Source organism: Halichoerus grypus, chromosome 9, assembly GCF_964656455.1.
Source record: "Halichoerus grypus chromosome 9, mHalGry1.hap1.1, whole genome shotgun sequence".
NCBI lineage: Eukaryota > Metazoa > Chordata > Mammalia > Carnivora > Phocidae > Halichoerus > Halichoerus grypus.
In genome coordinates this window covers 121,377,722-121,402,758 of record NC_135720.1, presented here as the reverse complement: position 1 = coordinate 121,402,758, position 25,037 = coordinate 121,377,722, and the positions used below count along the sequence as shown (strand labels likewise).

Here is a 25,037-nt window from a genome sequence, read left to right as displayed (position 1 = left end):
TCACCTAAGATGGTTTTTTGTGTGTGTGGCCCTTAGTTGTTTTACATAAGGAAGGGGGGTAGTTGCTGCCCATAAGTGAAAACCTAGTAAGATGACTTCAGGGCGGGCCTCCCACAAAAGTGCATGGCATGCCACCCGGGCCACCCCAGGCGCTGCCGACCAGCTAGCGGTGCAGAGCTGTGGATGCCTGCCTGTGGGTGGCCTGTTCTCCGTGATCCCCAGGTCCTGAGGGGGCGGTGCCACTGGGACACCATTCCCTGCTGCCGGCAGTTTTCCCTGCCTTTCAAGGTTTTATTTACTCGTTTGTCAGAGAGAGAGAGCACAAGCAGGGGGAGCAGCGGAGGGAGAGGGAGAAGCAGGCTTCCCGCTGAACAGAGAGCCTGATGCGGGGCTCGATCCCAGGACCCCGGGATCATGACCTGAACCGAAGGCAGGACACTTAGCTGACTGAGACACCCGGACGTCCCTCCTGCCTTTCAAGACCAAGGCCAGTGGCCCTGGCCTCATAGCTGTAGGCATCTCCAAGGTGTGTGAACCCATGCACCAAATGCTCTTGTTTGCAGAGCCGGGAGCAGGCCCCCTGTGGGCAGAAGCCATCTACCTGCTGTCCCTATCCCCTGGTACCGGATGCCAGGACTCAAGGCTTTAATGCTGTGATGTATTTCTTCCTCTCTTCTACTTCAGGAAAACTGATTTCTCATCATCCAAAAGGAACATGTGATTAATGGCAAGCCTAAAGTGCCTGCCGTTCTTTGATAATTGCTTTTTTTTTTTTTTTTTTTTAACATCTTTATAGCCACGTTCAGAACATAGTGGATTTTGGGCAGTTTGGAGAGGACTTCTGGTGAGTCAAGGCAGAAAGGTCATTATATGCAAGTGTCATACCTGTGTCCTTACATCAAAGCACTGTGTTTTTCCATTGCCCTGGCAGGAATGCTAAAATACATGGATCACTAGAGTGCTCGTCCATTTTTCTACCTGGCGAAATAAAGTGAAATCTCTGCTAAGATTCCTTGCAAAAGCAGGAGTGGAGCGGTTGGAAAATGATGTTACTTATTCAGCTCTCAGATATTGTGTCTGGGAGGCAAAAGCATTTCTCGCGCTATGGGTGAGGGTAACCATTTGGGGGAAGTATCATGAGCCAATGCCTCGCAAGGAGTCATCCAGGGATCTTGCTAAAATGCAGAAACTGATTCTGGAGGTCTGAGTGGGGCCAGAGATTCTGCATCTCTAACAAGCTCTCAGGTGGCGCAGATTCTTCAGGACCTCACGAGGAATTAGAGGAACCCTCCACCCGCCTATGGGAGAGGGACGAGAGAACCCTACGGGAGAATAACTATGACAATTAATCACTGTCATGTCGACAGGAACGCTGACATATGTCCTGGTCACAGCATGTCATTTGCAGCAAGGGAGGGGGGTTGCTGAGAAGTCAGACTGTGGAATCATTTGCCCATCAAGGGACGAATTTCCTTTGGCCTCCACAAACCCACACCCTCGTTTGGGAAGTTGCCTTGTGATCCTTTGCGCGATAGCACGGAGTGTAGACTAGCGTGTGGGATGAGACGTCCCGAAGGAGGTCTGTAGTAAAGCTACCAGAGTCTCGGATAGTCTCATACTTACCGGGGCACAGAATTAGAGAGAGAGGCAGTGAAGAGCAAATCCACAGGCTGTGTGCCATGCCCACTGCCCCTGCCAGCCCGCTGACATGAAGCCATCGGCTGTTTGAACAGTATCTCTCTGACTTTGTTTAAAGCTTACCCGGGTGGCCAAGTGCTAAATTGTCTCTTCTGAGACGAGCCTGTGCCGAGCCCTGAGCAGCGAACTCACCCTGGCTCATGCTGATTGCTGGTTTCCATAGCAAATCTATCGCTTGTGCCTACTAAGTGCAAGCTACCACCTGTGCCCGTTCTTTTCTTTTTTTTTTAAAGATTTTATTTATTTATTTGATAGAGAGCACAAGTAGGCAGAGCAGCCCGCAGAGGGAGAGGGAGAAGCAGGCTCTCGCTGAGCAGGGAGCCTGACGCGGGGCTTGATCCCAGGACCCTGGGAGCATGACCTGAGCCGAAGGCAGACGCTTAACCGACTGAGCCACCCAGGCGCCCCTGGTTCATCTTTTCTAAAAAGACCCTGATCCGTTATTTTTAAGAGCAGAAATGCCAGATCTGGAGTGAATACCCGAGTCCCACTAGGAAGTGATCATTTAAGTGAACCCGGCTCGTGCCTCTTGAAAGGAATGGTATCACAGTAAGTGGCCAGGAGAGGGCTGCTTAATCCTGTTTTCTTAATTAAATGGCAAAAAGTCCTTTAGAAGCTATATGCAGCGAGGCCAGCTTTCTTTCCCGCTCACCCATCGCTGTGATGATCATCTGTTTGTGACAGAGAGGCAGTGGAAATGTTGATGACTTTATTATTCTTTCCGTGCAGGTGAGCTGGTATAGATATGGGCTGGCATGGTGCCCTATCCTTGTTAGGGCTGATTCCATCCTTGTGGCCAAGTGTAATGTGTCTGTTTTCCCCTCAAACCTGCTCCCCTCCCTATTGCCTTTCAACCTGCTACCTCAGCTCTGGTCCCTAGACAACCAGCAAATGGGCCACAGCCACGGATCCACAGCCTCTGGAAACAGAGGCACAAAAAGTATTTTCTCCCAAGGGCCTTTCTTCTTTTTTAGAAAGTCATTTTTAACGATACTTAAAAAAAAAAAAAAAAGCAAGCTTTAGGGAATATTGCACGTTGTAGAAGAAGACTAGCAAACAAACCGACGTGCTCTATGGGGGGGAATGTATAAAACTCAGCCTACGTTGCAGTGCGGAGGACCTTGATAATAGGAATTCGCATACTGGATCTGTGCTGGCTGGCACTTGGGTGCTGCAGCTGAAGCTTTTGTGACCGTCTTTTTTACTCGAGGTCAGATTAAGAGCATAGATTCTTGCCAACAGGGGGGACCATGGTGTCCCTGCACTCAGGAGACATTTAGCGAAGGCAGACAGTGGTGCTGTTTTGAACCTCTGGAGATAACTCAGACATGCCTCTGCCAGAGGAGCTGTCTCTCTCGTGGGGACAGAGAAAGGGTCGTGCGACACCCCCATGTCACAGTGGGCTGCAGATTTCCAGCAGGGAGGGGAAGCTTACTACCTAGTCCAAATCTGCTTTATTGATTGTTCTTTCTTTGGGTTTTGTTTTTGTTTTTGTTTTTGTTTGTCTTGTTCAGATAGATTAACCATGATGCAACTTGGTCTGTCTTGGTCTCACAGTGCAAATAGATGGCCTGGAACTCACAGTTCCAAAGGAGCACGGGAGTCGGGACCAGAAGGAGGGATGGTGCAGGTGGCGGGGGTGAGCAGACGGACGTTCCAGGTGGAAGGGGTCCCCTGATACTGCGTCGCCCAGGGCAGGCACGGCAGCAGATGGGCAGGGGAGGGATCCTACCCTCCAGCAAGTTCAGTAGCATCCCCAGAGCAGAGGCAGCGGAATTGTGCGGTGCAAGCACTACAGCCCCATACAAAGCAGCGTCTCCTAGTGTCTGGGTTCAGCAATTCTGAATTACAACGTTCTTTTGCCGCTGACTCGCTCTGTGACCTTGAGCAACGATCTCTTCCTTCCCAGTTCAGGCCTCGGCTCATCCAGCTGTAAAAACAAGGATCTCAACATTGACGTACAACGTGGGGCTCTCGTGGCGGCCAGCGGATAAATACGATTTCTGCAGTGCTCAGTTGTTTGAGAAGGTTCCCTGACCCCGGTGCACCCGTGGCTCCTCCAGGCTACGGGGCAGGGCGCTCATGTCTCTCTTGTCCCTTCTGTGTTCCAGGAATAGAGCTGTGCCCCCCTGGAAAACGGTTCATGATCACGATGGTGGCGAGCTTCGTGGCCATGGCGGGGCAGTTCCTCATGCCCGGGCTGGCCTCCCTGTGCCGAGACTGGCAGGTCCTGCAGGCCCTCATCATCTGCCCCTTCCTGCTCATGCTGCTCTATTGGTCGTGAGTATCCTCCCCGCAGGCTTCACCCCATGCGGCTTCTGGAAACGCTTTCTGAAGGGCGCCCCTCCCCCGCCCCAGGGAGGAGACACTGAAGCAAACCACAGGGGGCCCGCCGTCCCCCAGCTCCTGGCTGGTTTCAGCTTGTGCTTTTTTTGTGAAGGCATTTTCCTCCTTTGTAAAATTTCATCTCTTAAACCTGGTATCCTGGGAAATGTTGAAACACACAAATCGGGGGAAGAGAGTGGAGGGAGTCCCTGAGCGCCCCTCACCCAGCTCCGGGAACCTGCCCTCCCTCGGTCTGGCTGGACGCCTGCTTGCTGGGTTATTTTGATAGGATTTTTATGAATAGATTTGCAAAGGGAGGATTCTTGTGTTGGGAGGGGGGACTGCGGAGACGTTCAGGGGGTGATTTAGGAAAGCCCCCTTATCTCCCGTAGATTAGGGACGGGCAGAGACTACAGTCGTGGACCAAATCTGGTCGCCACCTGTTTTGGCAAATAGAGTTTCACTGGAACACAGTCACGCTCGCACGTTTACGTACGTGTCAGCTCGGGCTGTTTTCATGCTACAGTGGTGGAGCTGAGGAGGGTACGGCAGTCTCATCGGCCTGCAAAGCCGAGTATTTACTCTCTGGCCTTTACAGGAACTTTGTCCACCCCTGCTCCTGACGAGTCCACTAGACCTTTGAGAACCATGTATAACTTTGGCTTTTGGCTGCCTGGCTGTAGGGAGAAAACAACTGAACACGCTAGGCTGGTGGGTATGACCTGGGCAGCTAGATTTTTAAAAACTCCCCAGAGGATTGATGTTTAGCCAAGATTGAAAAACCCCGCTCTTGGATAGAGAGATGTTTAGGAAAAAAATGAGTGTTCCGCCTTTTTTTTTTTTTTAATAACTCCTGTCTTTCTTTCCCTGCCCCTCCCCGGCCCTCTTCATGCCAACACTCCATCCACACGCGAGGACGAGCCACTCTGCTGTAGAGAATACGTACTATGCTGTGTGGCTCTTACTTGGTCACTAATGGAAACCCAGCTTCTGGTGAAAAGTCAGTTTGTGTCATAGCTTTAAGTGTTCACTGGAGCAGAGAAGACTCCTTAATTGGGCTTCCTTTCCTAAAGTACCAGGGAGGGGAAGAAAGCCCCTGCCTTTTAGCTTCATGGTGCTGGGCCCCGGCCCCGCCCTGGTAGGAGGTCGTCTTGCAGAGAAACAGCAGTGAGGGAGGGAACAGGTGCATTTTCCTCCAGAGCCCAGCTCTTGGTTACTGTATCAGAAGAACCTCGGCGGCAGCAGGGAGCTAGCTGTAAGGGATGAAGAGAGGCCACCTGCCGGGGAGCCGCTCATTGGGGACAGCTGCCCCAGCTGTGCCCCCCCATTCCCCCCCCTCCCCACGCTTCCTGCAGCCTTGCCTGCCAGCTGGGGCTGGACAGCACCCCCCCCGCCCCGCAGGAGTGGGAGCCGTGCATACTTCAGGACCTCCTGCTCCCTCCAACAGGGGCTTAGGAGGCAAAGAATGAAATCGTTGCCCAAAGCAGGATGGAATGGGCAGTTCTTCCTTCTGTCTTCTAGGCAATCCTTCCTGTTCCTTCCCTTGCTGCATCTGGAGTGGGGCCTTGCTTGTTTTGGAATTCAGGGGCATTTATTTATTTAACAAATGCTTATACCAGGTTCATGTCACACACAACCTGCAAGCACTGAACAAATAGTAGGTTATTCGGTCTTCGTACTTCATCACCCCACTGTACAGATGGCAAAACTGAGGTCACCCAGCTGGCCCTTGAATGGCCCAGGCCACTCTTCTTACCACACACGGTGCCATCTCCTGCCTTCCCTGAGCTTCTGTCTCTTGTCTCGGACCACTGGAGCCCCTGGGAGAGAGCCTCTGGCCCTGGGAGAGAGCATTGTTGCCCTAGAGGATCCTCCGTGAGGTCTGGCATCCTCCCAGCCACCACCCCTCTCACCAGAGCGCCCAAGGGCCCCCGGAGCTGTCTGAAGGCCCCTGGGGGGGCTGGAGGCCTGGGGAGGGATGGGCACAGCCTCCTGGAGGCTCACACTCCTGTAAGAGGTGGGCTTCAAGTCTCCACCAGGTGCTGTCCCACCTGCCCCAGGTAGGAGGACACCCGGCAGGGAGAAACGGCAGGGAAGGCTTTGGAATAGGTCTGGGGGACTGACCCACATGGTAAAGGACTGGGTTCCTGTTGACCATATTGTATTTTTTATTTAAATTTAAAAAGTATGTCAGGGTTTAATGGCAGGTAAGACACTCATTTCTTTAAATATACTATAAAACCTAAGAAGAAAAATTCTTTGAAAGTCACAAATGTAAAAACAAAACCTTCTAGTGAAGAAGGCAGCCAGGGTGCTTTGATAAGTAAAAGGTGTACGCAGACCAGCAGATGGACGGACGTTCCAAGTCCCTGACGCCATGTGGTCACAGCTCTGGCGCCGCAGTCTGGGGGAGACCAGCTCTACCCAAATATGTAACTGCTGGAATCAGCATCATAATCATTTTGTGTTTATATTATTCTCTAAGGTGCTTGGCACATGTCTGACCTACACCAAGTGCTCATAAATCTGAGCCGCTTTATGGCTACGATCGTATCACCTCTTAACCTGCATGGAAGCCAGGGTGTAACGGGGGTCAGGCCAAAGAAATCGGTGGTGAGAGACGCATCCCACCTTTGCCTCTAGCCTTGAAAGCTCTGTAAGAATCAGCGGCTTTCTCTCGCCGGCCGCCCTTCCTGCCATTTGCTGTGGGAGGCAGGAAGCCCCTCGCTCCCGAAGGCTCTGTAGCTTGACAGGATGAAGGGGGCCGCTGGGTCGTGGGGAGGCGGCTGCAGCCCCAGCCAGGAGGTCAGCTGTGGATGACAAAGCCCTGACACTCTCTCGCTTTCCTTTCATGAGCAAGTCTTTACGGTGGGGGCCCAGGGGACCCTGCAGAGTACTCGGTACTTTGGGGTACTTTGGGGTCCCTCCAAGAGCAGACGTGGAAGCAAGGACCACAAACCAAACCGCACAACACAGAGTCACCGTCGCGCAGGGTCTTGGCGTGAGAGTGATAAGACAAAGCGGGGAGATTGACCAGAAGGGATCCTCTGGTCCACAGGGTGGGCTGCACTGACAGGGACCCTCCAAACACACACCCCGTGCTGGATAAGGTATCACATCAACCAAATATGCCCACAGTACTGAGCTCCAGTGCCAGAAAGGGGAACTCCCAGGGCCCAGGCCAAGGAGAACATTCAAGCTGGAGTGGACACAGAGGCAGCCTGCAGGGCAACTGGACCAGAAAGAGGCCCAGGAGCTGGAGTCTTAATACCTGTCCCAAGGGCTGGAGCTAAGGCGTCAGGCCCTTTATGCACTTATAACTGAGCTCCTTGAATGAAGCCAGGACTCCAAACTGTCCTGTTCTAATAACAGTATTCGAAAGTCTTTGCCCACCACAGGGACTCGGCTCCAAAGCTGGCTGATGCCTCGGACTGTGGGCAGAAATGATCCACCTCTAAGACATGGAGCCAGGAAGTCTGCACCACCCATGGCTATGTGTTCCAAATGCTAACCGCTTTGTAAGGCTGAGGAATTGTGAAGCTCGTTGGACCCTCCGGCTCAAGAATGAAACCTCTCACAGAGAGTTGCTGGAGACTCACATGGAAGAAAATGCTTACCAAGGATGAACTCAAAGCCAAAATTCAGAGTCCGTGGGAATCCATTCTGAGGGCCTGAAACTATAAATTGAGAAATTTGCCTCTCAGGAACTCTAGGAAACAGAGCAATCTGAAAACAAAGTTGATTCAAATAATTTATTAAGGTACTTACCACTACCTCATGCCAAATGCTGTCCTAGCTACTAAGTATTCTAGATAGTGCACATACATGTGAGTGAAAATCTCTCATCATTTGAAATCTATATTACAGTGGGTATATGGGGGTGGGAGGGAGCCCAGAGACCATAAACCCATACTCGAGCAAATAATATTCTTCCAAATAACCACCACTCTGAAGACATGAAATAAATCAGTGGGGTAGAGAGGAGCAAGTTAGGGCAGTCAGGAAAGGCGTTTCTCGGAGTGACTTTAGGGCTAACACCTAAATACATGATCAAAAAGAGGAAGTCACACAAAGTTCTGGGTGGAAAAATAGGCAAATGAGAAGAGCAGGGCCAAAGCTGGCTTCTACATGGCTTCTCCGGAAGAGGAAGACGACCAGTGGAGCTTGGGTACAAAGGACAAGCTCTGCCACACAGGTGGGTCAGACCACATGTGGCCTTCAGCACCATGGGTTTGTTGTTTTGGGGGGTTTTTTTAAAGATTTTATTTATTTATTTGTCATAGAGAGCACAAGCAGGGGGAGTGGCAGGCAGAGGGAGAAGCAGGCTCCCCACGAGCAGGGAGCCCGATGCAGTACTCAATCCCAGGACCCTGGGATCATGACCTGAACCGAAGGCAGACGCTTAACTGACTGAGCCACCCAGGTGCCCCTTGATGGGTTTGTTCTAAAAGCCATGAAAACACATGGAGGTTTAAACAGGGGAGAAATGTGCTCTGGCAGGTGCTCCAGCAAGGTCTCGCTCTCTGCCGCCGGGGCTGGTGGAAGGGTGGCTGAGAGTGGGACGGAGGGAGCCAGCATGGTGTCCGCCCCGCGGTGGACAGGGTGCTCACCTGGAGAAGCCTGAGTCCAGGTGCGTTTGGGAGCAGCCCCAGTGAGAGGTGCTGGCAGGTCCTCTGTGGCCCACGAGGGCAGGAGAGCCACGGCCCGGGATGTTTCCTGGGGGCGGGGGGACAGGGCTTTCTGTGGCACGGAGGCCCCGCGGGGACTGGAGCATCAATCCTGTCCTGAGGGGAGAGCTCAAAGAGTCACAGAAACCCGGGGTGACTAGCTGGTGAGAGGGAAGGTCTGATCTTGAGTCTTGAGGGCAGTGGAGGAGGCCCTGCAGAGAGCTGGGAGCCCTGAGGGAAACACAGCCTGTTTGGAAGTGTGGGTTTCATACTCCCCGGGTGGGGTGAGGCCAGCGGGTCAGGAGATTGCCGGCCACCAAGAAGAGAAGACAGTCCCCAAGAGATGGGGGCACACCGCGTCCCAGGGGCCCCACAGGGAAGCACCAGCTGGTCAGGAGGCAGAAGGAGAAGGAGGGAGGGGAACGGGGGGCAGGAGCCTTCCCTACTGTTTCAGCCAGAAGAAAGGGGTGAGGCGGGCTAAGCAGGCCCCGGGTTGGCTAATGTGAGTAATTTCTGCAGGCTCTGGGGCACAGGCCTGTCCCTGGTTGTCTGGCACCTGGCTCTGGGGTGACTAGAGCAGGTGGACAGTGGCCAGAGTGTGAGAGCCCACAGAGGAGGCGGTGGGGTGTGGGCTCTGATTGGCTGGTTTGTCCTTGAAAGGTGCGCTCACACTGAATTGTTGGCTATCACTAAGACTTGGCTAACCTGGGGGGGGGACAGGGGGGGCAGTCTTCCCTCCCAGAAACCTCAGAAAATGCAGGAAATAAAAAGGCATGATTAATCCGCAGCCTTACAGCAGCTCCAGGGTTACAGAATGTTCTGGAATGAAGTGAGCCAGTCAGGAGGAGGTGGCAGCAGCCGAGGTGTGATGCACCCAGGGGCTGGCCAGGGTTGGACAGGGGGTGTGGTGAGTACAGGTGGACCCCGGGGAGGACGTGGTGCGCAAGTGACTGGGGCCCCAGCGGGTGAGCCTCCGGAGGAGATGAACGTCCTTGCACGCGCTGCCTGGGGATGCTGCTGACCCCCGGGTCCAGGCGGGACCAGCTGCTGGCCCGCGGGGCTTAGATGGAGGAAGAGCTTCAGAAGCTCAGTGGCCCGAGACAATGAAAGCATGTGCTCGCTGGGATGCTGGATGCTTCGCAGAGTCAAATTTAGGCGCCTCGTCAGGAAGCAAGAACAGAAGAAGAGAGGCTACTGTGAAGAGTTCTCACCTGAATGAGAATCCTGGCAGAGGTAGTGGGTGACTCCACGGACAGTGCCAGCGCCCGAGGCTCAGATCCCCACGGTCTTTGTCCCTCAGGACACCAGAGCCTGATAGAAGCGCTTGCTCAGTCATTTCGCTTAGAAAGTAAGAAAGGGCAGCAGAGCCTCAGGGGTCATCTAGAAGGAACTCATATCGACCTATCCTTTTTCCAGAATAAATGTGGACTTCTTCCGGGGTCACAGAAAACATATGGGGTTGGGGGAGGGGGAGAGTGCAGATTCAGTATCCAAAACACCAGATGAAGGGAGATTCTAAGAGAACCTCTGCTTAGATGTGCTGCTAAGTGGCAGGTGAGCCCAGAACGGAAGAAGGGGTGCTTGCAGGGCGTCTGGGTGGCTCAGTCGTTAAGCGTCTGCCTTCGGCTCAGGTCATGATCCCAGCGTCCTGGGATCAAGCCCCGCCTCTCCCACTCCCCCTGCTTGTGTTCCCTCTCGCTGTCTCTCTCTCTGTGAAATAAGTAAATAAAATCTTTTAAAAGAAGAGAAGGGGTGGTTGCAAGGGCTGCCGCTTTCTAATTGCACAAAGTGTATAAAAGCTGTCCCTGTCAGCGGGCTGCAGCCTGCCCCGGGACACACGGCTCGGGGACAGAGTGTCCTCGTGCAGGGCACAGCCTGGGGCAGTGCGTTTGGGGCTGCAGGTCTGCGTTAAGTGAGACCGCCTTAGAAAACCGCGGTGTGGACAGTCAGGAAGCTGGTACACAGAGCAGGTGGCGTCAGGTTTTCTGGAGGGATCTGACTAGGGGAGACTGACCCAGAGTGAGGAGGCGGTGGAGAAGGCGCCCACAGGGTATCTGCCTCACGTGTTTGCAGGGCACAACATGAGGCAGGAATTGCAAGGATGAAGATGTCCGTGCCGCTCTTCCAAAATGTTGGTACGTGACCTCACCACACCTTCAAATATAAACTCATGCTGCCGAGTCCTTGCGATTATTCATAAAAACAAGCGTGTGCACATCGGCTTTGGCCCCGCGCATGCTGGGGGGCCGTTGTGATGCCGACTCAGGAAGGTCCCCAGTGAGAACACCCACCCTTCTTCAAGCAGCATTGGCTAGCTGTGGCGGGGTCATCGTGAACCCAGCGGACACCGTCCTGCCCCGTGGAACAGCTCGGCCAGGAGGAGAAACATCACATGGTTCACAGGCCGGGCCCCCTCTGTGGCAGAGGCCCCGTGATGTACCCTGATTTGAACATGTCTTAACATTTTAGGGACGCTTTTCCCGAGACCAGCTGCAAGCTTCTGTGTGTGACACTATAGTAACCATTAACCCTTGGATTAGGTTGGTGGGTTTATTCCTGTTTTTAGCTGGGGGAAACCAGGGCATCAAAAAGCTTCACCAAAATACTCAAAAGTGTGAGAAAGTTACTAAAAGCTGGTTTTTGAACATCAGTGGTTCTCATTGTGTGGTCCCTGGACCAGCGGCCTCATCAGCACCTGGGAATGTGTTAGAAACACAAATTCTCAGGCTCCACCCCAGGCCTACTGCCTGGGTCCGAATGTCTGGAGCGGGGTGCAGGTCTGTGGCTTCAGAAGCCCTCCAGGGGATGCTGACGAGCGCTCGCATTCGAGAAGTGGGGTGGGTACATCACAGAATAAAGGCCAGATGTCTTGCTCATGGACTGAGGGACCCGGTAGCCCCCCCCCCCAAATAAAGATGGTGTCGAAGCATAAAGAAGATCTGAGTCAGCTGTGGAGGAGTCACACTTCTCGCAGGAAGAGGTATCTCAGTCCTGCAGGGAAAGGAGACAGATGCCATTGTTGAGGATCAGTGAGATGTCACGCAAGGCCTGGCTGTCTGATCCAATTCCACTGCGGAGAGCAAATTTGTCTTATCGTCTCAGACAGCAGAAGTCAGAGATATTCCCGGAACGGATGAAAGGAGGCCGAAAAATCTGGGTCCTGGATCTAACAATTTTATGCGCACTGTGAGAACATAAACCTAGATGCATGTGTGTTTTGGAGTCTCAAGTTACAGCCTGTGCTGAAGGGTAATGGGAGGGACAGGTTTCTCCCCCCTCGCTGTCCTGTCCTCTGAGCAGGTTCAGTGGGGGGCATCCTTCTGTGAGTTTTTGCCTTCGGTGCGACCTTCCACCCCCGCGGGAGAGCGTTGGATACAGTTTTCTTTTACTCTCCTCCAAGACCGTTAGACAGGTACCTCGTTAGGGAGGATTCTCATCTTGGACTCACCAAACGTGTATTTTTGCCTGAGCTGCTTCGAGAAAGAACAGACATGCTGGAAGTGTGTGAAGATGGTGAATTATTAACTGTGCTTTGTAGCTGGAGTTTCATCGTAACGAGAGAAAAAGTGCTGTTGGCAATCAGCGTGATCATCAAAAGCATCTGGGAAGGCAATAAGTAGGAAATAATAAACCGTATGGGAAATAATGAGGAAATTAGAGAAAGATCAAGCTGCACTACAGAACACTGAGAATAAGTAATAGTATCAATTCCCCAAATGAAAGATAAACCTTGAAACAGAGGAAATTAGAGCATGCTGTCATGAGGAACTCACAGAGTAGAGGAGTAAAACAATTAAAACTCTTAGGAAAAAGGTATGTGCTAAAGGGGATTTTAATTTTTAAAACTTTCAAGAAAAAAGCCATTGTAAAACATTTAAATGGCCTCGGGTTAGATAAATATCCAGCATAAAAATGTACTAACAGTTCCAATATGTAAATGGTCCTAAATATCATTGGCTCTTTTCAGATATCAGAAATATTTTGGACAGAATAATACTCATTTTTAACATTTCTGGAGGGTTTGCTCCAAGCCAGCCACCGCCAAGCACTTCCAATAATTTGGCCCCTTGGATCCTCCTGGTGACCCTAGGAAGGCCTCTAGTACAGATGGAGAAACTGAGACACGGGGCTATTCAACAGCTTGCTTGGTCGTCCTAGAACTGGTACCTGGAGCCGAGGCGTGAAAGCCAGAAGGCAAAACCCAGAGCCAGAATGAGGACCAGTAGCCTCTCAGTCATCGTGCTAGTGGCGCTGCCGGGCCCTGGGGGTGGGACCCAGCATGCCGGGAGGATGGGGAGGGCCCTGGCCCACCAAGAGCTCCATGCGTGGGGCACAGAGCAGGCTTCTCACCCGGGGTGGGGGGTGGTCTTCTCTTCTAGTTCCTCTTGTTATTTAGCATTTCCCTAACATGTACAAAAACATTTCTTAAAATCATGGGGCAATCAGTACCTTCCCTAATGGGGCCTCCATAAAAATGTGTTCAGTGGGTGAATTAATTTTGCTTCTTGTCATTGTTGAAATGATTTTAAAAGACCCCTTAAATTTTTATATATGTGTGTGTGTGTGTGTATTCATTCCAGAGATTATCAGTCTTTTTTCTTGCCCACACACACTTGAGGGACATAGTACCTTCTTCCATCAAAAACAGTTTTATTTCAGAAGCCGGTCAAAGTACCACAAGCTGCAAACTATTACTGGTAAAGGCAGGGCTGCGGGGCTCCCAGCACAGCAGGGGGGAAGCTGAATTCAGTTATACCAACAGTAAAGTCACACAAGAAAATCTTTTCCTCAAAGGAAAGTGAAAGAGGTGAATCATAAAAAGCATATAGCCTCTGGGAGCTTGAAAATCTGCAATAATTATTTTTACAGGTTATCAGATAGTTAATTTACAGGGACTTCTAGGAATTTTAAAGCCAAAAAAGAAATTTACTCAAATCCTATTTGTCAGCAAATTATCTAAGCGGGGGGAAGATTTGGTTAGTCCTGACCAAGGCAAATGTATAAATAAAAATGGCAGCCCACATTTCAATCATAACAATTGAATGAGCAATTAAAAGTGAGATCAAAATGTTCTCTGACTTGCTGTTTGGGGATTTGCTAATGGCATGGAATTTTAGGGAGCCCTCAGGCAAGAGGCTGCCCCATTTTTAACTTCTGAGTCTGCAGAGATTATGTAAAAAATAACAGGAACCCCTATGGTCAACAAAACTGCTTCCAAGTCCAAGTGGAGAAAGACCTGTGAACGTGGGAACATGTGGCCCTTCAATACCACGTCCTCTGTCAGGGGATGTAGCCTCTGCTCTAGAGGCCAGTGTTACCAGCTCCGTGGTCCTCACTGTCCGCACACCTAGGATGTGCTCCGACATTCCATCTCGCTACCCTGTGGGAGCTGGAGGATCATGGAGTCTTGAAACCAGGCAGAATGCAGGGGGCCGATGTGCACATGTGTGCATGCGCAGGCACTCCGGCACATGTGTGTTTGGAGGGAGTGGAGGGGACAGAAAGCGGGTTGACTGGTGTCTAGTGATAACTGCTCAGTGGTTGCCCCACTGTTCACTGGCAAAAGTCCACGTAGATGGAAACAGAGTGAGGCCGAGGGGCCCAGCCCCATCAGCGGGGGGCTCTGGCAGAGCATATGTCTGGTACTATAAGAAGTGGGGGTCCCAGACACATCAGGCTGACCTCACTCCATCGAGACTGTTTCTGTTGAGGTTGGGAGGGGTGAGTGTGCTAATGGCAAGAAGCTGCTTTCCAGAGCTGGGTCCGAGGTCAGGGTAGAACCAGCAGGGCCCCCCCTGATGACAAGTCAATGAATTTGTGGCCTCCGTGGGCTCCTTTATCATCAAGATGGGAGCCAGCAGATCAGGAGAAGCTGACTCCCGGGAGAAGGTTGACCGGACTCCCTGGACAAACTGCTAGTACAGAGATGCCAAGAAAATTCCAGTTAGAAGCAGCAACAGGGTAGAGGCTGCGTTCCTTCTGCCCACTTCTCTCCTCCAGTTGTTTTTCAACATCACGTTTTTTTTATTATTATGTTATGTTAATCACCATACATTACATCATTAGTTTTTGATGCAGTGTTCCATGATTCATTGTTTGCGTATAACACCCAGTGCTCCATGCAGTACGTGCCCTCCCCAATACCCATCACCAGGCTAACCCATCCACGTACCTCCCTCCCCTCTAGAACCCTCAGTTTGTTTTTCAGAGTCCATAGTCTCTCATGGTTCGTCTCCCCCTCTGATACATTTTTTTTATCAGTTGCAAAAATGCCTGCCAAATTAATTCCCCCTACAGCATTATTTTTTTAATGCCCTGGGTGCCTTATACTTTCTGCAGCCTGATAATTGCTTACATGGATAAACTAGTAAAAGGATCAGGGAAAAGAGGATATGAAGAGAGAGAACGTGGAGAAAATTAACCCAGGTACATTCAAGGTTCCAGAACATTTTTAGGTGAATTTTAAGCCTTCATGTTTAGAATGTGAACTGAGGAACATTTTAAATTTATCCCAACTGTAAGATATTCTGGACTGCTTATTTAAAAGGCTAACTCTAAAGACATTTTCGGTACTGACTTCATTCTGCCTGGCAAAAACCTAAGGCAGCATTAGAATATTTGTACAGTGCATGGCTATGATCAGCATCTTTTTTACCTTTCAGAAGAAGGCAACGGTTGCCATTAGCCTCATGAAATAAATCTACGCAGAGAATGTTGGTGCCGGGGTAAGGCCTTGGTGTCTTTCCACACCCCCTACCCTGTTCTACAGATGTGGGGAAACTGAGGTCTGGAGGGTTAAGTGATTTGCCCAAGGTCACAAAATATGTATAATCCCGGGGCTCGTGATGTATTCCCTCTATAATTTTTCTATAAGGGAAGAATTACATCATTTAGGTGTATACCATTTTAGAAAACATCGGAGACACAAAGTTTTGAGTTTATGTGACAAGTGGGATGGCCATTTAATTATGAAAGAATTTTATATTCTATAAAGAGATTTACAAGAAGGGTTATTTGCCTCAGGAAAACTTTGGGGTTTAACCATCCTAAAAGCCAATTTTTATTTAATTTTATTTAATTTAAATTACTAAGTTTAACTCAAATCATGAATTTGAATTTTTGTTAAAAAGAGCTAATTCGTATTCACTTGCTATCCCCTGAATTGAACCAACTTACCTTTTTTTATATGTATACCAGACGAAACTAAAGTGTAAAAAAAAAAAAAATCCAAGTGAAAGCTTATCTATGGGAACCAAGCCTATATTTTTGTAAGAGCTTTGGACCAGAAACTTAAGATATTCTCCCAACTTGTATTTCATTCAATTCTAGACTTTGCTCTCATTTTTGAAATTTTGAGACTCTTTTCAGAATTTTGTAGCACTGTGATACTTGGTAATACCTTCAAGTATCAACAGCTAGAATCACGTCTTTAAATCAGAAGCGCCCTTAGTATGGTCTGAGATGCTTTTTACATACACACTCAGGGAAACTTTGCTTCTACAAAGCCCTCCATGACCCAACTCCGCCAACCCCATCTATGTCCTTCCCTCTACACTGGATGACCTGCTGGAGGGAAGATCTTACCCTGTAAGGCAGCTATTAATTGACATGTTTTTCCTGCTGGCAGGTTGATCATGCCCCGTACACACTGATTCCATGAACGATGGATATTGACAGTGTGAAGGCGTGCGTACCTGTCCACACACGTATCGCTCTAAATTTAATACTTCAGGAGAACAAACAACTCGAGGATAAAATTAATAGAACATAAGCTGTTAATCTTAACTTCCTTTCTGTTTTTTCTTTATGAATAAATATTCTAGGACAGTTAAAGAGTATAGATATGTTTTTAATGCAGAGAGTTGCCAAGCTGGTATCTTATCTGAGCAGGTGCTAAATGAATTAGCAAGAAGGCAGCCTAGATAGTAGACTTGCTAGTGTCTGGTTCTCCAACTGGGTAGAAGGAATGCTTGGTTTTATCTTTAAATGTCAAGGAAAAAATAGTGACTTCAGTATTAGGAAAGGATCACAGTATTGAGTTTTAATTACTGATTCTACCGAGTGATGCTAGGTGTGAAACAGATCCGTGAATGGAAATCAGATGGGCTTAAGACTTAGCCAAATAACAGAAGAGGCAGAAATGAAGGCAAAGACAGGCGAGTGCATCAGAAACAACACATTACTATTAAATCTAGAGGACTGGGGTCTGAAAAGCACGTGGCGAACCAGGCGGTGCGAGAGAGGAGAAGCAGAGAGGGTTCTCCTTGTCTGAATGGCACGCAGACACACAATTTGAAGAACAACCATTTAGTGGTAGCAATTAGGAGAACATGGAAAATTTATCAGCCTTGACATAGTAACATCGTTTACATGATACCACTGGGAAAACGATTCCATGTAAATAAATTTTCCATATAACTCGTCAAGAGTCAGCACTTCAGTGTAGCTATTTGGTGGGCATCTTTCTAAAATAGACTTTCCTGCTTTTTAAGCAATGCTATAAACATAGCGTGACATGAAGAAAATAATACTGGTCTAGAGGTCTAAAGACCAAGGTCCAGGTCTGACCCTGCCGCTGTACCCTCCCCCAACCCCAGGAGGCATGGTAGGGGCTCAGTCCATGTGCTTTGCCTGGAGGGGCTGGGTTGAGTCAGAGACCTCACTCTGACTCTGAAGTTCATTTTTATAACTTTGCCTTTTCTTGGTGGGTGTTTAGAGGGTTTGCATATGGCATGAGGCACATTCCAGTAGTGTGAGCCTTCGTGGTGTGTGAACTGTACCACCCGATTGAGATTGTGCCCCTCGGCTCCGAACGGCCTCTCCCCATTCCTGTCTGCCCTGGGACTTTCAAACCTAGAGCACGGGTGTCTGAGTGGGAACCTCAGTCTGCCTTCCAGGGGATGGCCTCTGAAAGCTCCATGTGATTGAGTCAGAGGCCCTTTTCACGTGATTGCTGGTCCTTGGCTTTTTGTAGAATAATTGAGGCCACAGGGTAAGTGACCGATAGGTTGATGGTTTTATGATGTTCCAAGTTCATGCTGGAAAATGTTGTTGCTCAGGTTGTTCTGAGGTTGGGTCGGCCTTGTGTCAGGTGGCCCCAGGTCACAAGTAGGGAGTTAGTGTGGGTTTGATCCAGGACCTCAAGATAGAAACCACTGTGCACACATTTGTGGGTGATGGTCTCTGGGCCACCTGTGGGCAAACATGTGCCAGTCTGGAAGGAAGGGAAATTTTGAGGGTGAAACTGGCATTTTTCACTCAAAGTGGGAGCAGTGTGATATACCAGAAGAAGCACTGAGATACGTAAGCGTACAAGTGCCCAGAGTGTGATTGGAAGGATTCGCCCCCACCAGGCAGGTGTTCGCCCCTAGTGGGGAGGACGAGGGCCATGTAGGGCACCAGGTTTGGGGCAAGGGGTCCAGCAGGGCTGCACTATATTATTTTTTAAGATTTTATTTATTTATTTGAGAGAGAGCAAGGAGGGGCAGAGGGGGAGAGAGAAAGAATCTGAAGCGGACTCTGCACTGAGCACAGAGCCTGACGCAGGGCTCCATCCCACGACCGCGAGATCACAACCTGAGCCGAAACCAAGAGGCAGACGCTTAACAGGCTCAGCCACCCAGGCGCCCCTATTTTCATTTTTAAGTAGAGAATGGATTGATCTGTGATTTGCTTAATGAAAAATTAATTCCGTAGCCGAAGGCTTTGATCCAGCGTCCCCAGCCGTAGCACAGTGCGGAGGGTGGCTCGCCTCTGACCGAGGCCGTCGGCTGAGCGGACAGAGCGCTGCCCGCCCGGCCCGCTCCAGGCAGGTGCCCGGCAGACGCCACCTGCATGGTCCGCGTGCAGCCCCACCATCGCCTGTCCCAGATTCTGAAGTGTCCGAGCCCCGTCCCGTCTTCAGCTGCTCAGCGTCGGATACTCGATGCTTCTGCAGTGAAATGTATGTGCGCTCAGGAGGAGCAGCGCCTGAAGACTCAAAATGCTCGCATCCGTTCGGTCTGGTTCTGCCTCCGGCGAGGTCAGGCCAGCGCCCGTCTCATTGCCAAGCGAGTTAAGCAGCGAGGTTTTTGGATTTCAGAATCTTTGGGATTTTGGAATTGTGACTACGGGATCATGGACCTTCTAACCATCCCAAACATAGTTTGGAGAAGGCCTCAGAACAATCCATCGTCTGCCTCGGGCCGAGAGGCCCGTCAGCCCTGGGATCCTCAGCAGGGGAGAGACGAGGCGTCTGCCCGGCACTGCCCCTCGTCCGCCCTCACTCCTCCACGCTCGCTTGCTGTGTGGGGCTTAGGACCGGAGCAGCTAGAGTGGGGCTTGCCCACATCCTTCCGGCAGAAGCCCTGGGGCTCATGGAACCACCTGACTTGGAGCAATCCCAGCCTGAACATCTCTCTAGTCATGGGTGCACATCCGGCTCTGCCACTTGAGAGCTGTGTCATCTGGGCCAGATACTTGTACTTTCTTTGCCTCGGTTTCCCCATCTGAGCAAGAGGGATAATAATAATACTACCACATAGCGAGCTTGAAAGAATTAAATCCTTCCAGCTTTCGAAATGTCTTGCTCGGCTCCTGTGGGCTGAGGCAAGCCATTGGCCCCGTGGACGCTTCCTTTTCCCAGAGCCACAGGTGCAGGCCATTGCAGAACTACCTCCCAGAGAAGCCACTGTGGCTTTTACGCCCGGGTACCTGGTGTGGTTGCAGAAGTCACCCTCAAGGGCACTTTCTTACCATCTGCACGGGAGGGTGCACCAGGCAGACGCAGCCTCCTGCTGCCCACCGTGCTCTTTTATTTTTGTTGAAAATGATCAATTTCTCTAAGGTCCTGCTACATTCCTCCTAGGTCCTGGGCTGTTGGCTGGCTTTTTAATTTGCGTGGTGTTATTACATTATGTACTTGTCAGAAGAGATTTCATTAAGCTCCCATAATATGGCCACACGGCCCATTATCCAAACTAGAAAGCCACCTCTGGGCTTTCTCCTAGGCCAATAGTCCAGCGAGTTCTTTATGGCTTTGTAGTAAACTTTAAGTGTGTTGTGTGGTGGGCCTCATAAAACTTCATCATTCCGTGCAAGCATCCTCTGGGCTTGTGGCATTCTGGAACACCCGAGGAAGCATCACTAGAACAGTACGTCCCGAGCTTCTGTCACCTGAGCGCCATCTGGGCATGTGAGGTTTCTTTGCCACATCCACCGAGGTTAAGGATGTGGGCTCCTGAGGCAGACTGCCTGGGTTCAGTTAAGCTCTGCCACTTAACGGCTCTGGAATCTACACGATGTACTTGAACGTTCTGTGCCTGAGTGTTCTCATCTGTGAAATGGGAGTAATATCACTACCCCCTCACAAGCTTGAAAGTATTCAGTACGTGGGAAACGTGCAGAAGAGTGCCTGGTGGTTGTAAATCCAGTCCTAGGGAAGGCAGTTTGCGATGCTCTTGGCCACCGGAAGCAGGGCTGGGTGGCTAATGGGAGTCGGCCCTTGTTCTCATGTCCAAATCTTCTGGGAGAGCGCTGTCTTCATTGCAGTTCCTTCTGGTCGGATGGCTACCACTCATTAGACTCCGTGGTGCTCAGGAGCCTCCACTACCTGGGCCCTGCCTCTCTGCCTCTCCTCATCTCTTCTCAGCTCACACCCAGCATTCCCGTTTTACCAGCTTGCAGCCCCCCAGACACACGCTGTTTCATGGCCCTGCGCCTCTTCTCGGGGTCCTGTCTCCACACACACCCCACCACATGCTGCACCTGCCCATCTCCCGAGAAGCCCAAGCATACCACCACCCTCCAAAGTCTTCCCCGGCACCCCTTTCCTACAACTGCGCACTCTGGTTCTTGGCCCCAGTTGTGTCCCATACCTTACAGACTTCTATCCAAATCACTGGTAAATCGTGTGTGTGTTTACTTACTTTAGTTGTCTATCTACTTATTTATGTATAGAGATCTCCTCCTACATTGGAGGACTCTTAGGTTGAGGTCAGGGATGTATCCATGTGGGATGCATCAACACATATTAGAAAAAAATAATTTGGTGACAGAATGTTTGAGCTCCAAAAGAGACCCGCACCCACTTCTTAAATCCTGAGATCATGGCATGCCTTTGCAAATGGTGCTGTCCTTGAGCCCTCTTTTACAAGCTTTGCCATTCTCAAAGATTCTCTAGGAAGAAACTTGCTCGTTGTCATTTCTCATAAGGGCATTTATTTTTTCTTACCGATTTTTAGTTATCCAAAGTCTATTGTCTTTAGGCATGATTTGGGGGTGAGAAAAATGAGTGATAGAGGGTGACAGGGCCGTCAGGAGTAGGGCAGCATCCCTGAGACCCAAGAGCCATGGGCCACCAGATCGCACATGACGCCTTCCCCATGGGACCCTGGTCTCCATCTGTGGCTCTGAAACCTGGGAAGAGGAGCCTCTTCTCCTGAAGGGCCAGGGCTCTGTGGGTCCTGGTGGGATTTAATGCCTAGACTGATGGGATTTCAATAACAAAAACGTTAGCTTTTTATGCATAGTGCAGGGCTTTCCCTTGAAGACAAAGTGACATCAACTAGACATCACTTTGTAGCTTCCTGGAGCTGTCACTCACCTCCCATTCAGGCATCAGAACTGCTCAGAGCATCTCATGAGGGTTCTCCCCACCTAGCCCCACCCTGCCGGCAAAGCTTTAGGGTAAATGGAGGAAGAGGACCTCCGCTTGCTGGGGGACATGAAACCCCCTGTTCTGGTGGTGGATGACGTTCCTTGCTTGTTTACTTGCTCTGTGCCTGTAGCCCCAGGTGCCTGGGGATCCCGGCCCCCCACGGGTGGAGGGGGGGAACTGAGCTCCCCCTCTCCCCCGCTGACTCCTGGGCTCTGGGCCTTGCTCTTCCTGCATCGAGCACCTTTATGGTCTTGATTTTCAAATTCTGTTCCCTGCTGTGGAGTTTGTTCCATAAACATTTGATGTAAATTACTTTAAATTACTTTTTTAAAAGGACCCCAAACTTTCTCGTGTTCTAGACCATATTTTACACTTCAGAGACCACCTGCAAAACATCTTGTGCTGTCAGAGGAATATATGAGCTGGTTTTCTGAGATGCCTTTTAAAAAAGATTCTCCCAAAGTGGCTGAGCATATTTGGACCACCTGTGAACGTGCCCAGCTGAAGAAGGCGGCAGCTCGGCAAATGGTGTTGGCAATAGGGCCCCCTGCTGAGAGGCACCCCGAAGTCCAGGCAGCTCCCAGGGCCAGTATTCAGGCCACAGCCATGCGGAGCCTCACTGGGCCCAGTAGTCAAGGGCCATGGCAGGTGGCCTGCCACGGTGTGGGCTGTCCTGTGGGGCATCTGGAAATTGGGGATGCTTCTGGGCTGGCCTGAGGCCCTCTATCCAGCCTCCCCAGCATTGTTTATAGAAGCGCCTCTGATCCACACAGAAGGCCCCTGCCGTCACCCACCGGGGGCCCGGCTGCTCAGAGTGGCCCGTGCCTGCAGGGCTCTGTCTACCCAAACCAGGACCTAAAATCTACAATCAGAGGAGCAGCTGAACCCACTTCTCAGTGCTCAGTAACTTGATCAGACAGCTTAGAGAAAGTACGACACGGAAAATAAGCTTGATTTCATTGTTGCGTATGGGATCCCACATGAACAAACGGAAGATTTACAAGCCAGCTTCTGGATTACTTTAATTAGAGGCTCTCCAGAGCTTGCAGGGCTGCTAGGGGGTAGTTGCAATGCTAACTTCTTAGCCACACCAGTCATGACTCCTTGATACTATATAACCGAAATAAAATGCGGTGATGACTGGGGGGGGGGGGGGCTGATTTCCAGCTTTTACTTTCCTCCCTATTAGGGGTGGCCCCTCTTCTATAGGAAAGTTCGAAGGGAGCACGACCACACCTGTTCTTGCACGAGTTGTCCGTGGCTGTTCGGACACATGGCAGAGTTGAGGAGTTAACCACAGAGACCTCGCAGGTCCGCAAAATCTAGAATATTTACAGATACTCTCCAGGAGAAGTGAGCTAACCGCTGCTCCAAACAAGCACCCTGTTCTCTTTGATTGACTTGTAAGTACTGTCATAAAGGTAAACTTACCAAATGCACTGATAGTAAAACACTAGTGGTTTTTTTTTAAATTGGGACTTCTTACAAGGTCTCATCCTAAACACAATCAAGGAATCTGTTGGCTAATAAAACCTGAAACCGGCTGTGTTCTGTGGTGTCACTTCAGAGAGAGGTGGCAGGCAGTTAGCAGCAAGATGAAAGTAATTCTCTAGGTAAGTCCTGGGAAAGCCTTCGCATGTTCGAAAACTGAAGATAACTGGCCGGTTGCTCACACCGGGCATTTTTTTTTAACTTAAAATCATTCTACTACTATTTGGTTTTTGTGACAAAATATAACAAAAGCAGCCCTTCAACAGACTGCTTAAATCTGCTGTAGAAATCCATAGTTAGTGAAAAGTTTACACTGATTTCTTGACACAAATGGTAGGATTGTTGTTCCTATCTGCCACGTTTTGAAAGTCATCATTTTTATACTTTCTCAAAAAAATTTAGACCCCTTCCCCTGCCCTCAGTTTAGCTTCTCTGGTTCGGCTCATGAGCGTCCTGAGCATTCACTGGCCATTACTTCACATGGGTGGGAAGTGACTGCCACCCACCTGTGAAGCTTGCAGGCCCAGGACAGAGGCTGTGGGGTTTTTTTGTTTGTTTTTGTTTTTGTTTTTTAATGATTTTATTTATTTATTTGTCAGAGAGAGAGCACAAGCTGGGGGAGCGTCAGGCAGAGGGAGAAGCAGGCTTCCCGCCGAGCAGGGAGCCCGATGTGGGGCTCGATCCCAAGACCCTGGGATCATGGCCTGAGCCGAAGGCAGATGCTTACCCGACTGAGCCACCCAGGCGTCCCGGGGCTGTGTTTCTTGATGCCCTGCAGAACCGAAGACATTCACCCATTCCCTTTGTGTCTTTGAAGGATATTCCCTGAGTCCCTGCGGTGGCTGATGGCTACCCAGCAGTTTGAGGCTGCAAAGAAGCTGATCCTGCACTTCACGCAGAAGAACTGCATGAACCCTGAGAGTGACATCAAAGGTGTGATGCCCGGTGAGTAGTGCTCACTTCAGCCTCGCAGCCCCACCCCGATCGGGAGAGGCACCACGTGTCCTGGACGAAGTCACCACGGTCTTACCAAGCAGCTGCCTTCCTGGTTTAAGTTTCCATAATGGTAGGTCTGCAGCTGGACCAGGAATGTATGGGAATTGAAATTCTCTCCACCTTCTAGGTGTTGGATTCTTTCCTGGCCAAGTCTAACATGCTGTCCTGTCCAGACCCAGAAGTGAGGCATGAGCCTAATATGCACCCAGTCATCCGGGAATGTTTGGGAGGGGGTCCAGCCCGAGTCTGGTACACAGCCGTGCCTGCCAGCCCGGTTCATACACCCGCAGAGCCCTGGCTTGGGGTGGCACTGGTCCGCACTGCCTCTCTCTTCCCACGTATGAGCTTCAGAGATGCCACGGTCTGTCTCTGTCATGACCTGTCTGTTGGGCATCTGAAGAAATAGGAAAGTGAAGTCTTTTTGTAGAGTAGTTCAGAGCCGTTTAATTTTTTTTTTAGAGTTTTATTTACATTCAAGTTAGTTAACAGATAGTGTATTACTCATTTCGGGGGTCGGATCCATAGAATGTGTGTGTATCAGGAGCATCGCCACAAGCTAGATCAGGCCTTTCAAGCTGGGGATCCGTCAGTATCACCAGGAAGTTGTTAAAATCCACATCCCCGGTTCCCTCCCTTGTACGCAGAAATTCTGATCCAGTAGATTTGGAATAAGTTCTGAGAAACTGCATATTTAATAAGCAGTAGCAGAGATTCTGATGTACATGGTGCACAGACCCTTTGAAAGTCCCAATAAAACCAACCCCAGGCTCTGACCCATGGCAACAACCCGATGATACTGTTGTTATAAATTTCCCAGGAAAATACTCTTCGGGCCCCGCGCAAGAGAGAATATGTACACCCCCCCAGCCCCCACCACGATCTGAAATTCTGTCCAACAGATATTTACTAAACACCCACAGTGTACCGGGCACTGTTCTAGAACAGAGAAGGAAGCAGGCAAAGCCTTGCCTTTTTCGTGCAGCTTACAGGCAAGCAAGGGAAGGCATACAGTGAACAATGAAATGTACAATCCATCAGGAGGGAGGCATGCTGTCAGAAAAATTCACAGAGTGGAGAGATGGGGGGATGAGGGATCCCAGTCAGACGCTTGGGGGGAGCCTGGCTCCAAGGTCACAGGTGAGCAGAGACCTAAGCGAGGTACGAGAATGTACGCGTCACGTCTCCATTCACAACGGGGAAGGAACATGCGGGAAATCTGAATC

At 50.3% G+C, this 25,037-nt stretch overlaps 2 protein-coding genes across 6 annotated transcripts in view; one reads left to right on the top strand and one right to left on the bottom strand.

The window, feature by feature from the left end:
* The window catches only part of PSMG4 (proteasome assembly chaperone 4), an 87,526-nt gene that overhangs the window by 22,060 nt on the left and 40,429 nt on the right, over positions 1-25,037 (bottom strand). The gene's annotated exons all lie outside the window — the stretch shown is intronic.
* SLC22A23 (solute carrier family 22 member 23) overlaps positions 1-25,037 on the top strand; it is a 175,797-nt gene that overhangs the window by 128,279 nt on the left and 22,481 nt on the right. For all 5 annotated transcript variants that reach the window (XR_013441359.1, XM_078055636.1, XM_078055635.1 and 2 more), the window contains exons 4-5: positions 3,810-3,978; positions 23,636-23,763. Coding sequence is in view for 4 of the 5 variants with exons in the window: in XM_078055636.1 (XP_077911762.1) it covers positions 3,810-3,978; positions 23,636-23,763 (297 nt within the window). In the remaining variant the exon portion in view is untranslated. The remainder of the gene's footprint in view (positions 1-3,809; positions 3,979-23,635; positions 23,764-25,037) is intronic.